The following is a 15324-nucleotide window of genomic DNA, read 5'->3' on the forward strand; positions in this document are numbered from 1 at the left end:
CATTTTTCTTACATTTTGATACACCTTATAGTGTGTGTGTGCCTCACCTGAGTCACTGTGTCGTTTGGTGAAGGGGTTGAGTGTAGCTTTGGCCTTGGAGGTCCAGTTAGCGGTGCTGGAGCCGAACGAGCTGGACGACAGGGACTTGCCCAGGTTGTCTGAGCTCACCTTCTTGGTGTTGTTGGTGGCCGTCTTACTCCAGTCTGCAAATCAAACAAACAGAATAATCAATCAATATCCACCTGATCAGTTAAAAACAGCGCTAAATGTAGCCTGGCTGGCCTGAGGGTGCAGCAAAAAATGCCACGTTTGTGTACATTTGATCTTTTTAATTGTCTTCCAGCGTGTCGGTGTCTGTGTTTGATTGACAGCAGCTGGCAGGCTACTGGTGTTAGCAAAGTAAACAAACCGCTGTAGCTGCAAGTCATGGACAGACAGGGAGTTGCTAACAGGGATTTTGAAGAGCAACGATCTAATGGGTCCACAGTGACATCTGCAGGTATGTTTACATGCTATTTAATGTGCTGCAGCTCAGCAGCTAATTAGCTATCTAGCTAATGTTTGGTGGCTCGTTCAACAAGCTAAGGTGCAGGACGAAACGTGTGTTCATGTTTGTAAGTTAGATAAGAAGGAGACTTTAGCAGAAACTAATATGGGTTGTTGTTCAGAGTCTGTGGCTCTTGTGTAGCAACTTTCACTTTTTCTAGTCAATGTAGGCTACAATATTGTCTCCATAAGCTGACTGTTTGGATGTTTTTCTTGTTATAACAACTTATCATGTTAGTTTTAATGATACGTTTTGTGAAATAACAAGAAAGTTTTATGATATAACAAGATAAAGTGATGTGCTGTTATTACAAGAAAAGTTCATTATAAAAACAGAATATTTTGGTATCTGTAATAATGAGAAAATATCAGATTAACATGAGAAATATAACATTAAAAGTAGTATCTCATTAAAACAAGAGAAGTTTCACGTTATAACAAGAAACTGAGTAAATATTCTTTGTCAAGGTGGCAGCAACATGTTGCCGTATACTTATACTCAGCACCTCAACTTAATATATAAACTTGGACACTTTTATGTTGGACCTTCTTCTCTTCCTTCCTCTTTCCTTCCTTCCTCTTTCACCTCTCTGCCTCCGCCTCCATCTTACATTCCCTCCAAATCTCTTCCTACCTCGATCCCGGTTTCGATGGGAGTTTAAATGTCCTGTGGCCTAAATGCCATTTCAGAAGCTTTTCTAATTAAATAGTGAATGAAGACTTAAAGTTTTTGGAATTTTTGGTATGAAAGTCAAAAGTATAAAGGTCTTCTTATAAATGAACTGCACCAGCACAGCACATCCACAGACTGCACCTGAAGAGCAGCCGCAGGACTTCCTGATCTTTCAGAGACGACTCTGTTTTATCTTTTTTTATTAGCTGCAAAGCCGAGGTGACTTAGGTTTTATGTTTTAATAAAGTTTCTTTCTCTTTTTTCTGCTGCTGTGGGAACCTGGCAGTAGTCCAGCAGACAGATTTGACCGGACTCCTGTGGAGAGACATGAATCAGCTTCATTGTTCTGTCGTAACGTTTAAAGAAAACAGAGAGACAGAGACAAATGTCTACCTGAGTTATCTGACAGCCTGAAGCGTCCACAGCAGAGATATCTCCTCCACTGCTTCTGGACGTTTTCTTTCAAGGCACAGTGGAAGATAAATATGAAGAGACCTGCAGAAAGAAAACAGGAGGGTAAAAACAAGTGTTAGGTATGGTTCTAATCATTTTTGGAGGCCCTGAAGTCCAGTAAAATTATATTTCTAGTTTGGGCCCAAGATTAAAAATGTCTGATAATGAACATGACAAAGTCTTTTACTTTTTTAGATTTTCTAAATTATTATTTTTCCTTTATTTGACAGTTGTTCTCCTTCTGAGTTCCAAATGGAGGTCAAAATAAATGATTATCTGCAGGGACAAAATAACTTTGCCAAAATAACACACTGGGCCTGATGCAAGAATGATCTATTATCAAAATCACAAACTAGACACAGACATTTTAACATCAATGTAAACGTGCTGCAGTTATTTACTCATGTTGCAGTACATTACTCATGTACTGTACTTAAATACAATTTTGAGGTACTTGTAGTGAGTATTTTCCTTTCCTCCACTACAGTTCAGATGGAATATTGTACTACTTTTATTTGACAGCTTTAGTTACTTTTCAGATTAAAAATTTACGTTAAATAATATAAAATAAGCTTATAAAATACAAAAAATTGTTAAAGATTAAATCACTACTTTCCCAAACCTTTGACGTGTAACCTCTGTGTGTAGTTATGGCTACTTGTCATGTTACAGATGTTTGAGTTGTCTGCAGTTCCACCAAATTAATAACAGTTCGAGGCCCAAAGAGGTAAAACCTTCTAATATTTCATAAAAAAGCAAAGTCAAGAGAACAGTCTGATAAATTAATCAAACTTTGTGTGTCAGATTTTTTATTTTTCTTCTTTCCTATACCCAGCTGTCACAACGGACAATTTTCTGCAAAACTAGTACTTTCACTTTTAAAACTCACTTTTAAATTTATCTGATGTACGTCTACTTTAGTATGATGTTAAATGCAGGATTTTTATTTGTAATGGAGTATTTTTACATTGTGGTGTTGCTACTTTTACTTAAGCAAAGGATCCCAGTACTACTTCCACCACTGGTTAGCTCAATAGCCAATTTGCACCCATACTTCCAACTCAATTTAAGATTCACAAATGGATAAAAAAAAACTTTATACAAAGCAAACGTTTTCAATTTCCAGATATCAGTTGTGACTGGCTTAAACCCAATTGTCTATTGTACCCTCTCGTCCACCATTTGCCACATCTAAAGAGCATGTTACACTTGAATCATCTCAACACTTTAAATTGCACCACAGACTCAGACTGTTGCATTTAAACATCAGAGGCCTGCTCCAAAAATGGACTATATCCATGTTTTGATAAGTGAAACCTCCCCAGACGTCCTCGTTCTGTCTGAAACATGTCTTTCCCCTAAGATCCCAAATAATGACATTACTATAGATGGGTACAACGTTTTTAGATGTGATCGAAGAGCTCAAGATGTATGAATATATTGTGTTAGACCTCTGTTTTGGTAGGGACATGCACACCACCACCACCACCACCACCACCACATTTTGATGCTTTGGAGGACATTGCAAAGCTCTGGTCACTGTATGCCTCCTCTGAGTTAATAATAATGGGGAATCTTAACCTGGATTGGCTCTCTGACAGCTCTAACAGATTATAAGAACAGTGCCTGGAACTTAATCTTTTTCAGCTCATAGACAAACCCGCCAGACCAAATTTAAAAAATCCTCTTAACTCCACATTAATTGATATCATACTTACTAACAGACCACACAAAAACCTCTGGAGTTTTTACCCTTGACGTAAATTAAATTACAAGCATTTTAATCTACAGGATTTTCTATTGTTCATCTCTGACACTGATAATACTTTCTCTATTATTGATCCTGCTGTGGCACTGGAAAACTTTTCATAATCTTTTAATGTTATTGCTGATAGACATGCCCCTTATGAAAAACATATAATTTAAAACAGATACAGTCCTTAGTTCTCCCCAACAGAGACAAAACCTGGTCCAAGGCTAGATCCAGTGACACCCCTTAGGACTGGTTAACCTTTAGGCAGGCTAAATCAAATTATTATCAGCCAGCTCTCTCTGTGCCTGTGATAGTTCCACTAAATTTTGGGAGACTGTAGCATCTCTTAAGAATTCACCACGGTCACATCTCCCAACACAAATCAAACGAGAATCTGGTCATATTTCCGATAGATGATCCATAGTTGAAGCTTGTAATCACCATTTCCTCTCGTCTGGTCTTTTATTTAATAACATGTCTGCAGATTCAACTGTAGACAATTATCATATCTGTCCAACATAGGGAGTTCCCAATGCCTCAGCCTCTTTTGCCTGCACATTTTGTTTTAGTTTGGTAAGCAGTGCAGATGTTCACAAAGCTCTGCTTAGGTTTAAAACATGCAAATCCTTTTGACCCATATTTTCATCATCTAAGTATCTAATCTGTCCACATTTAACACATATTTTTAACCAAACCTTTTTAACAGGCATGATTTGAGCTTCATGTTAAAGCACATTAGTAGTACCCTTACACAAAAATGGTGACGTCTCCGATCTCAACAGCCACTGTCAAATATCTTAACTTCCTTTCTTAGCAAAAATCCTAGATTCATTAGTCAATTTAAAACTATGCACCTTTATTGAGTCACTAAACTTACTACAGCCACAACAGTCTGGTTTTTTGCCCGGGTCAGAGCACAATAACAGCTGCAGTTTCACTCACTGATAACATCGTCTCCTCCCTGGATAAAAAACAATTTTGTACTGCTCTCTTCATTGACCTCTCGAAAGCATTTGATACCACCGTTGATCATAAAATCCTACTTCATAAACTACATTCTGTAGGTTTAGATGAAGCCCACTTAACTGGTTTAACTCTTACAGACAGAAGTCAGACTGTTGTTGTTGAAAGTTCTCAGTCAAGCCCTCTTAATATCGGAAATGGGGTGCCACAGGGGTCTATCCTTGGTCCATTGCTGTTTACATCATAGATAAATAACATAATCCTCCCTAATCAGTACTTCAATGTCCATTTTTTGCAGATGATACAATTTTATACGCCCCAGGCTCCTCCCCAGCCCAGGCCCTAACTTGTCTTCAGTCTACCTTTGATGCTTTCCAATTATTAATCCTTAATCACAGACTAGTTTTAAATGCAGAAAAGACCAAGTGCATGGTATTCTCCACCTCCACCAGTAACTCCTGACTATCGTATCATTAAAACTTTAAATGGTAACCACATTACTCTTGCTGCGTCATACAAATACTTCATCATAGTGCATTACGCTTTATCACAAATGACAAATTTCGTACTCATCGTTGTTCTGTGTCAGAAGGTTGGATGGACTTCCTTACAGACAAGATGAAATAACCATCTCATGTTATTCATCTGTAAAGCTCTACTGTTAAAGCTTTGTAACTACCTCACACCTCTGCTCTCATTTAAATCTAGTAACTACAGCACACAATCCAGTGCTACTTAGCTTTAGATATCCTTCAGGTATGCACTAATGTTGGCAGAACTGGTTTCAGGTACTATGCACCTTTTAAATGGAATGAACAGCAAACTGCCCCCAAACTTGAGTCTTACATTCCCCTTGGAGATTTTAAAGGTATAGTCAGCGATTCTAATTGCCACACAACACTACTCCAGCCAATCAGCAGGGGGCGTTCATGCTCGTGTACAGGACGGGGAAGTCATCAGAGCAGCTGTCTATGTGAGGACATGACAGTCTCTATCTCCATTGAATGGTGGGGGAGGGCTGGTGAGCTGGGGAGAGAGAGGCCGTGGCCAATTCACATGGAAAGTGTTTTCTCATGGTACAGATACGTTTCCATTTTATTAAATATATCAATCCAACTGAATCCAAGACAGTCTCATGGAGACTCCCTGTGTTTTTTTACACTCCAAGTGTGTTTCTGTCGCATTTAGTGAAGCGTAATCTGAGCAGGCAGCTGTTTAAACCACACAAATATCCTGCTGTACATGTGTTTTGAACTTGTTAACCGTATCAATGAAACAATAAATACAAACTCCGTTGATTTCTTCCTGTGGAGCCGACATGCAAACTGTTTTGGTTCAGTAAATTTCTGCTGTCAGTCAGTCTGGTGAAGACAGTTTGTCTGGCCGCTGTCCTCTCAGCTCTCCAGGAGCTGCAGCTGACAGACGGCTGCAGGTCGAGTGAGAGCTGGGGAGGCCGCAGAGAGGCAGAGTGTGGATGGACTGTTGTGCTCACATTAGATTAATTTTTTTCCTGCTTGATAAAGCGTGAGAACAGAAGTTACTCTACAGCTGACGCATTGCTCTGGATCGCGCCATATTTCTCTTCTGGTTGTTGCCTTGGCAATGTGCGTCCACGAATTCGGGGGGCGGAGCTTCTGAAGGAGCACGAAGGGAGGGGTGTTTTTGTTTGGGTGTTCAAATATCAACAATCTTTCTCCAGATTCTTGTAACTTTTTATTAATTCCTTTTTTATTGTGTAGTTGTGTTGTTTCTGTCTGCTGATTGTGTTCTTGTCTTATGAATGTTTCTTGTTCTCAGGTCTCTCTTGGAAAAGAGATCTTAATCTCAATGAGTCTGCCTGATTAAATAAAGATTAAATAAACTTGGAACACCAATGCATTTGTACAAAATCCAAGATGAGGCACGATGGAGTGCAGTATTTCAAGGTATTTCAATGCAGGAAAGACAGAGGAAGCTACAAGTCATGGTGAGCCTTAGTAAAGCTCTACTAGATAAGATTTGACCCAGTTCCCTATGCTGTATAGATAGGACATGTAGAATTTAAACAGTATGTTTGTTGTAAGTATTTGTGTAACAACATACCATATACTTTGTCAGATTAAACATCACATTTGGTGTCATTTTTCCCTCATTATGCATTCATGTAAGAGAAGAACTGGAGGCCAGAGACCAGCTGTGTAGCTGAATAAGCCACTCTCGAGTTACCTTGCAGTGAGTTGAAGATGGAGAACAGATACATGAAAGCCAGACTGACGGGTCCCCAGGCGAACAGAGCGAAGCCCCACGTCATACCCAGCAGGAAGGTGAGACTGACGACGCTCCGCAGGTTTCGTAGAACCTGTATCACAACAGAAGAGTGGGAACCTGTTTAATTTCAGGTGCCTCCAAATTGTTATCTTTTTTTAACAGAGTGAGTTTGTTATTTTATCTCAGTCTAGCGTCTGCATGTGTGTTCTTGTTTAATGTGTTGTGATGATGCAGCAGTTCCCGTAATCTCAGTCAGATCTCTCCTACGGGAGACAATAAAAGTAACTTTGATTTATTCTTCCCGACCTTTGGTGCTGAAACCTCATTGTTTTCATTGTAGAGTTTTAATGTTTTTCTATCCTTTTTTATTTTATTTAATCTCCTTTTCCCTTGTTTTTCTCTTTGCTCCTTTCTTTCCTCTTCATCCTTCAGTGAGTCACGGTTCAAGTGCATTATTACATCTACATCTTACTGCTACATCTTTTAAATCTCTTCTTAAAACATTCTTTTATCGGAAACACAAACCTCCTCTCGTAGCGTGCGGTTGCTGCGTTTGCCGTTGCGACCGCAGATCTGCATCATCACCACGATAAACATGGCCACATTCAGCAGAAACACCAGACAGAAGTAACCAACGCAGGTGGTGTAGAAGACGAATGAATTCTGGATCCAGCAGCTGAGGAGAGAGACACAGACTCTGAGCCATGTTTGAAAACTCTCACACTAATACACGATTCACTGTAGATAAATACATTGATTTATTATTGTAAATGAGCGGTAACTTACAAATCTGCAGATCCCTCTCCTTCCTCTCTTCTGCTGTACACCTGCAGGCCGTAAGAGTTTTTATCCACGGCGACGACAATCCCCACCAGCACGGCAGGAAGACCTGGAAGAAGAAACGCCGTCGACAGGTTAGCATCAGAGCTCCACTCTCCTTTTTCTTGACACTTTGTTGCTGCAACGCTATTTATATGTGCTGCCTGTAATCGTATTTATATGAATGAGGATAAAATCACAAATCGGCAGTGTTACAGAAAACTCTTTTACCTACAAATAAAACTGCACATCACACTATTTTTGGTGTCGGAGATGAAGAATTGGGCAAATAGAGATAGAAAAAGGACTTAAGGGGATGATACAAAACTTTCCTAAAGGTGTGTTTGAACAGAAATTGAACAAATTTGACCACTGGAGCCACATTAGCTGTAAGCTAGCTAGCAATGGATCCACTGACCATGTGTCAGGACGAAGTTAAGTGTTGGCATGATTGCATATAAAGTCAATGGAGAGACGTGATTAGTCGCAGCATGAGAGGCATCCGCATGAGTTGAAAACGTTTCAACTTGAACAAAAAAATTCATGGATATCATGGAGCTTTCATGAATCTGCTTCATAAACGTACAGATTAGGGGAATGAAGAGGAAAAAGTTCACACAACATTTTAAAAATGGTTAAACTATAAAATTTATATTTTTTTAATCAGGTTTTCACCCATCTTGTAAAGTTCTTAATAAACAGAAATCACAGATTTTAGCGAGATGAGTAAAAGACAAAATTTAGAGCCATAAGGACTTTACTATGGAGATTGAGGTATTTATTTAATCACATGCATTGATTCTTAACAAGCACTGCATGTTAAGAGATCCTGACTATACTGCACACTGGAGTTCAATTGATCTAACCAACCTCCTGAATAAATAAATAAATAATAGAATAAATGAAAGTATAATAGTTATTGTTTTAGCATTGTAACATATTTAAAACCCGATCGTTGCTCACCCCATCCGACGATGCAGAACTTGAGGATGTATCGGCGTATGTAGGTGTTGAAGACTTTGACCAGAGCGATGTACATGTGGATGGACTCCAGACCCATCCAGGTGAAGGAGGTCAGCAGGAAGTAGTGCAGGAAGATGGCCACCGACAAGCACAGCCAATCGGTTTTCAGACTGGCCAACCAGCTGTCCAAGAGGAACACCATGTTGAGGAACAGCAGGGATGTGCTGAGGTTCATCAGGATCTTGGAGGGGTAGTCACGCCGCAGTTTTCTGTTGGGAGAAAAAGAAAAAGAGATGTGGTTGAAGTTTCACATATTCACAGTCACCCGTCATAACCACTTAAACAACTGGTTGGTTAAATTTCTTTCACATACGGTGTAGCTGCTGAGAAACGTTCTCATGTTTCAGGGAGGTTTATAGATCCAGGTAGACTTTAGAAAACAGACTTTTTTGGCGTTTTAACGGGCAAACTAGTGCTGTGGCTGCAGTCTGTGTGATGCACTTTAGGAAAGACCCGAAATATAGATTACTATGTAGAATAATGAGCAGCACAGTCCCGCAGCTGAACAGCAGACTCACTCGAAGGCGATGTAAGTGAGCAGCGTGGCGGCAGAGAAGATGGCGGAGATGCCGCAGCCGATGTAGGTGATGAAGGTCAGAATCTTGTTGTTCTTTGCATCGATGTGAAGTGAAACTCCGGAGATGTCCTGGAGAGAGAGGGCAAAGTGACACAAAGTACAGTCAGATCACTTTTAGGAGAGAAGAGATGAAGAAGAGAACAAAAACCAAACTAAACATACAAGAGAAACAAAGAATGACCAAATACGTTAACTTTAGAGAAAATAAGTATAAAAATTGGAATTAAAGCATTGATTGGGATCAAAATATTTGCTTTTTCATAAATAAATGCATATCTTGTAGCATTAAGATGCTAGAGGGTTAGTTAGGATTTTCTCATTAGTGTAACAAAATATTTTCTGTTTACTGCTCCACATCTGTCTTCTTGTTTACATCAGACCAGTCACACCTATTTTGGTTTAATATTCCCCCTAAATGTTCCGAAAACCATCATTTTATATGTGATAAATGTGTGAAAAGTGAATAGAACTGTGTGAAAATAACCAGAAATCATTAAACGTTCAGCAAATGCATGAGGAGTTTTGCAGTTTTAAAAAGACAACTGAGCAAAGTGCATCGGAGCAACTGAGAAAAACTGTAAGAAAGCTTTTATTTCTAGCATGTGTGGTGCAGTGAGTGTGAGTGTTACCATGAGGATGCCAAAATGTGTCAGGTGGTAACAGAGACAGATGGTTTTGTTGCTGGTGGATTCTTTAGACGTTTCGCAGCCTTCTCCATTCCAACCTCCGTCTCCATCTAGTGACAACACAGAGGTATTACATCATAATCACCTTGATACCTTCCACACCTAGAGCTTAAAAAGAAAGCAGTAAATGTTTGTTTCTGGAGAAACTACTGAAAAGTCTTCTCTACAGGGTGTCTTCAAACAACAGTCATAAGCCCAAATGAACATTTAACATGTTTTTCATGCTGTAATCATTCCTGTTGTTCATACTTTCCCTGCACTTTCAGTGTAAGTGGGTTTCCACACAGTCATTTTGTGCAAAAAATATATTTCAATGTTTATCTGAAGCTTATATGAGGCTTCAGCAGTCTGAGTTAATCATATCAAGTGGATATCTGCCACCTTTACAATCTTTTTAGCATCAAATTCCCTCTTTGTGTTTCCCTGTTGAGCTGCGATGGAAGTATAGTAACAAAAAGAGGGACTCTGGCACTGAAAAGACTGTAACAGTGAAAGATATCTACTTGATCTGACTTATGTGGATGGCTGAAGTTTCATATTAGATTCATATTACATACAGTACATTACATTTTTGCACAGAAGGAGGACTGTGGATTTTGTCCCCAATAATGAAGGGATCTTCTAATGGTCAGTATGAGCAGGAGGAATGATTACAACAAGGAAAACCCATTAGGCACATGACTGTTTTTTAAGACAGTAAAACTGTGAACCTGTCCTTTAAGTCTGCAAGTCCACAATTATGCCTTAGTCTGGATATTTTTAATACAGCCAATATAAGTTAGCTGCAGGTTACACTGTGGATGAACATACCCTAACCCTAACCCTAACCCTAACCCTAACCCTATAACTGGGTTATTGTGACACTGAAAAAAAAATCTAAACCTGATGATTAGAAGGAAACATCTGCAGGAATGAGGTGACAGAGCCACTGACAAATAACCCAAAAAGGTAATTTCAGAACCATCAGAGTCCCAGTGGATGAGACTTCAACAGATGGGATGTTTGTTCTCAGAGCACTTGATGTATATTGTTTCTTGTAGAGAGGTAAATGACTCCTCGCAGATGTGAGGACCCGTGGTGAACCTGAAACATTTGCAGTGATGTGACGACAGACGCAGACAGACTTACTGTTCATGCTGAAGTCCCAGAACATGCAGTGTGGAGTCACAGAAGGCTGACGGGAAAGAAGAAAAAATTAAATAGTATCAAGTTCACGAAAGCAGTCTCTCAGATTCAACTTGCAATCATCAGTAACCGGTTTCACTTTCAACATGATTTATTAGATTTAAGACATTTTCTTCACCTGGAGATCTATTGAGTCAATTATCAAGAAAACTTCTCTGAATGTTTTAATTACCTAGTTATTGAGTTTTCTTTATCCACAAGGCCCTAAAACAGGATTTTATAAATACAATGTAACCCCTAACACATTTTCCTAATATATTTAAACTGTTACCTGTTCCATTATATTTTTGGTAAATTACACTTTAAGTAAAGTAAAAGCATTATCCACAGGACTCTATTAATCTCTAGCAGCTGTTACAGCAGCACAAGAAACAAGCTAAGAGGTAAGAAAACAGATATGAACCAATTTAAATATTTGATATATGACATTTCAGATAAATCAATTAGAAACAGAAAAAGATAAAAGTGAAATAAAAAGATGATAAAAAAAATTGAAAACATTAAAGAGAAAAGATAAAACAGCAACAAGATAAAATACAGAACAAGAACATTAAATAAAAAACAAAACATTAAAGATAAAATAAAAGAAATAAAATGAAAAGAAAAAAGAACTGTAATGCATTAAAAAGCACAATGCCTCTACACACACTGCAAACCTTCATGTACACACACATGTGCAGGTAAACATTTTAATCTGTACCTTTTCAGAGAGGTGAACAATCTCGATCTCTACTGGATGCTCCAGGTTATTGATGGAGAAGTTCCCCACACTGCTGGCCACGACGTAGCTGTTCAAAGACAGCTTGCCCTGCTTTTTCTAAAAAGACACAAGAGAAAATCAATGAAGAACTTTTATCAGGAATTCATCAAAGTTACTTTCTGATATCTGAGTTTATTTATCCAGATTAAGATTTTTTCCTCTGGGGCAGACTGGCTGACCTGGAAGAGGTTTACGTTGCTGAAGAACATAAAGTTGATTCTGGACAGAGACGATCTGTCGACCTCGGCCTCGGACAGCAGGGATGCAGGGAGGGTGACCTGAGCTAAAGCGTTAGATTTCTCTGATTCAAAATAAATCTGAGAGAGGAGAAGAGGAGAGAATCAACAGTCAAACTAAATTAAAAGACATATAAGCCATTTTTTTATCTATAGGTGACAATCAAAGGGTTTCTTATAATAAAATAGACCTCAGTGAACAGATGAGAGTCTTAATGTTACCTCTGGGTCAGTGGTGTTTGGAGGCATGAAGGCGCTAAAGGACGTCCCGTTGAACATGGTGGTGTTGAGGGCCGAGATCCCCAAAGCGAGATGTTTGGAGGTGATACTGATGGACGGACCGTCAAACTCGACCTTCTGAGCCAGCTCGTCTACAGTCTTCAGAGCTCTGAGGGAGGGACAGAGACAGACAGACAGTGAGAATTCAATTTTAAATGTTCTTTAAGTAAACAAGTACAAAGGATAAACAGAATCAGGAAAATTAATAAAAACAGAGGAAAAAAAGAAGAAAAAATGGAGAGTAGGAAAATAGAACTAGAAGGGAAAGAGAAGCTGGATAGAACACATATATACAAAATCATATGGTGTAAAAATAAAAAAACGCACTGTAACATCACACTACCTGATGTACAGCAGCACCATTAAATTACCAATAACGCCATGTATGATGATGTAGTGCAACAGTTATTTAAGAGATTTGAAGAGACACAACATGACAGGTTGTAGCAAAACTTGTACATAACATGTAATATAATATAACTGAAGGGAAACACAATATACTGTGACCCTGTACTTTTAAAATAAGATAAAATAAGGCAGTACAGTATAGTACAGGTGGAGTATAATCGAGTACAGTAAAGTCCAGTGCAGTAAGAGTAATGTACAGTAAACTGCAGTGGAGGTAGAGTAGAATACATTACAACACAGTAAAGTACAGTAGAGTACAAAGTACAGTACATCACATGGTGCAGTAGAGTAGAGTACAGTAGAGTAAAGTAAAGTACAGTAATGATTGAATAATAGAAAAAATACAGTATAAGAACAATAGAGATCGAATAATAAATTACAGTAGAGTAAATATAGCGCCCTCTGGTTGACTAGAGTAGAGTAGAAAAATGTGAAGCACAGCACAGTACAGTACAAATAGAGGTGAGTAGAATAAAGTGGAGTGCAGTGTAGTAAAGTACATTCAAGTTCAGTGCAGTACAGTAGAGGTAAAGTACAGTAAAGTACCATAAAAATAGAGCACAGTAAAGTAGAGTAAATCACAGCAGAGCACAGTAGAAGTACGGTAGTGGTAGAGCACAGTACAGTAATAATAGTACAGTAGAGGTAGAGTAGAGTACAGTAGCAGTACAGTAGAACAGAGTAGAGCTAGCAGATGATGAACATACTTCTCAGAGGTGCTAGCGAGCGCCGTCTCAGAGCTCGTCATGACGTTGGAGATGATGGTGACAACGGTGGTGGCCAATGTGGAGTTGATCTTCGCTACGTTTACCAGCTGCTTCACCTTCGTCACCACTTTAGACACCTGGAGAGAGAGAGACATAGCACATGATGAAGAATTTATTCTTCTTCTCCTCCTCCTCCTCTTTTTTCAAACACAGAAACATGGATTCTCACCTCTTCATTGGACAGCTTGTTGTCGGAGATTTCGGCGAGTTGCACCGCCACCTCAGCTGCATTTTCTGCACAAAAACACACAAAACAACTGATTTAGCAAAGAAAGGACATTTAATTTTAAACACCTGGGCACTATTTTATCATAGGAAAGTGCAAAACAGGTTAGAGGCAGGTGGTGTACATCGGGTTTTTAGAGCTTTTTCTCTGAAACCAGCTGCCTCCTGCGGCTGAAAATAACATTATGAGAGAGCTGAGAGTGAACCAAAACATGAAAGTTGCAGCTAAACAACGGACGGCTAAACAATGAGCTGAAACTTGCTATAAAGCTCTGCAAAGCCAAGGAGAGCTGCAGAGTTGCTGATAATTCTCTGTAGGTTCATCACTATGAGCCACGACCAACACATTACACACTGACGGCTCAGACATTGTTATTATGAAAAATATTGATTATAGCCACTTCAACCATATTAAACATTAATTTGTGTTGCAGATTTAAGCACATCTACTAGTCGGTGGGTGTGTTCTACATTACTGCATTATTATTGTGCATTTGATCCAAGTGTTATGTTTGATGTTGTTGTCAGTCTAAGACCCGATTTCCACCAAAATAACCAACAACTTTCTTTGCACTGCCTAATTTGAATGAAGCTCCCTCTCATTTGTTCCTCTCCTCCCATCTGTGCACAACCAGGGCCCATAGTCACCTTTTTCAGCAAATAACAGTTTCATTCTTCTGACTATGTGGAGTTACTGAATCTGTGGTATCTGTCTATCTTATTTGTTAAATGTGTATATATACATATATTCTTCTGGTTTAGGTTCTGCCCGTCTTACATTAATTTCACCTTGTGATTTATTCTGAGTCTGAGATTGGCTGACGGCTGAGCATACCTGCCGACACCTCGATGGTGTCAATGTCCGTGCAGTTACCGAAGTCTGCAACTGACCAGTGGGACGAGTAGTTCTGTCGATTGATCAAACTGAGACACAGAGACAGAGACAGAGAGAGCATGAATACATGGACAAGACATTTTAGATTTTAGGTGAATATTTAGTATGAAAACTGTTGACATTACCTGTTTATTACATTTGGTTTTGTGTGTGACAGTGATAAGACACAGGGAGAGTTATAATTAAAAGAAAGCCTCTAATAAGCCTGTTTCTGCCTGATTTGTGTTTGCAGCACAGACTGTATAAAAATAATGGATGTAGCCACCATGGCATCACCAACTGATTTGTGGACTTGTGTTTTGAAGCCTCAAGTTTGGCATATTGATTGTTGCCATATCGGTTTTTTGGAGCCAGAAGTGTTGAGAAGTGACCGTATTTGGACAAGAAGGTGAATCTGACCTTACTGCTAGCTGCTAGCTTGGTTAGCATGGTGCATTTACAGTCTATGGTTAACTGTGATAATGCTAATGCTAATTTGAACTAGCGAAAAAAACGGACCAACAAAATGTACTTATCAGAAGAACTGAACATCTGACTCCTTAGAGAATACAACCAAATGCTTAACAAGACTTCTTATGTGACCAAAATGTTACAATTAACTTTCTTGAACTGAAAACACACTAAAATAGCGACGGCTAAGCCTACACTCTGTGAATCTGGGGTTGCGCCATCATAACGTTTCCTAACCAACGTTGTTGCAGTGGTAACAACTTGTCAATCACAATGTTGCCATGACCTAAAGCATACCCTGCTTTATCGTCCAAATTAAATTAAATGGGGCCATTTGAAGAAGACTTGAAACTAGTGATTGAGACCATAAACTCATCAG

The 15324-nt window shown here is 39.0% G+C and overlaps 1 protein-coding gene across 10 annotated transcripts in view; it reads right to left on the bottom strand.

The window, feature by feature from the left end:
- The window catches only part of adgrg6 (adhesion G protein-coupled receptor G6), a 132170-nt gene that overhangs the window by 34423 nt on the left and 82423 nt on the right, over positions 1-15324 (bottom strand). For all 10 annotated transcript variants that reach the window (XR_006091930.1, XR_006091931.1, XM_042389607.1 and 7 more), the window contains 15 exons: positions 14436-14524; positions 13545-13609; positions 13316-13452; positions 12144-12309; positions 11865-12002; positions 11626-11742; positions 10869-10914; positions 9684-9790; positions 8996-9123; positions 8418-8686; positions 7422-7524; positions 7161-7311; positions 6594-6726; positions 1613-1714; positions 48-203 (listed from right to left, as the gene is read on the bottom strand). Coding sequence is in view for 8 of the 10 variants with exons in the window: in XM_042389607.1 (XP_042245541.1) it covers positions 48-203; positions 1613-1714; positions 6594-6726; positions 7161-7311; positions 7422-7524; positions 8418-8686; positions 8996-9123; positions 9684-9790; positions 10869-10914; positions 11626-11742; positions 11865-12002; positions 12144-12309; positions 13316-13452; positions 13545-13609; positions 14436-14524 (1907 nt within the window). In the remaining 2 variants the exon portion in view is untranslated. The remainder of the gene's footprint in view (positions 1-47; positions 204-1612; positions 1715-6593; positions 6727-7160; positions 7312-7421; positions 7525-8417; positions 8687-8995; positions 9124-9683; positions 9791-10868; positions 10915-11625; positions 11743-11864; positions 12003-12143; positions 12310-13315; positions 13453-13544; positions 13610-14435; positions 14525-15324) is intronic.

The sequence above is a fragment of the Thunnus maccoyii genome, chromosome 17 (assembly GCF_910596095.1).
Source record: "Thunnus maccoyii chromosome 17, fThuMac1.1, whole genome shotgun sequence".
NCBI classification, from domain to species: domain Eukaryota; kingdom Metazoa; phylum Chordata; class Actinopteri; order Scombriformes; family Scombridae; genus Thunnus; species Thunnus maccoyii.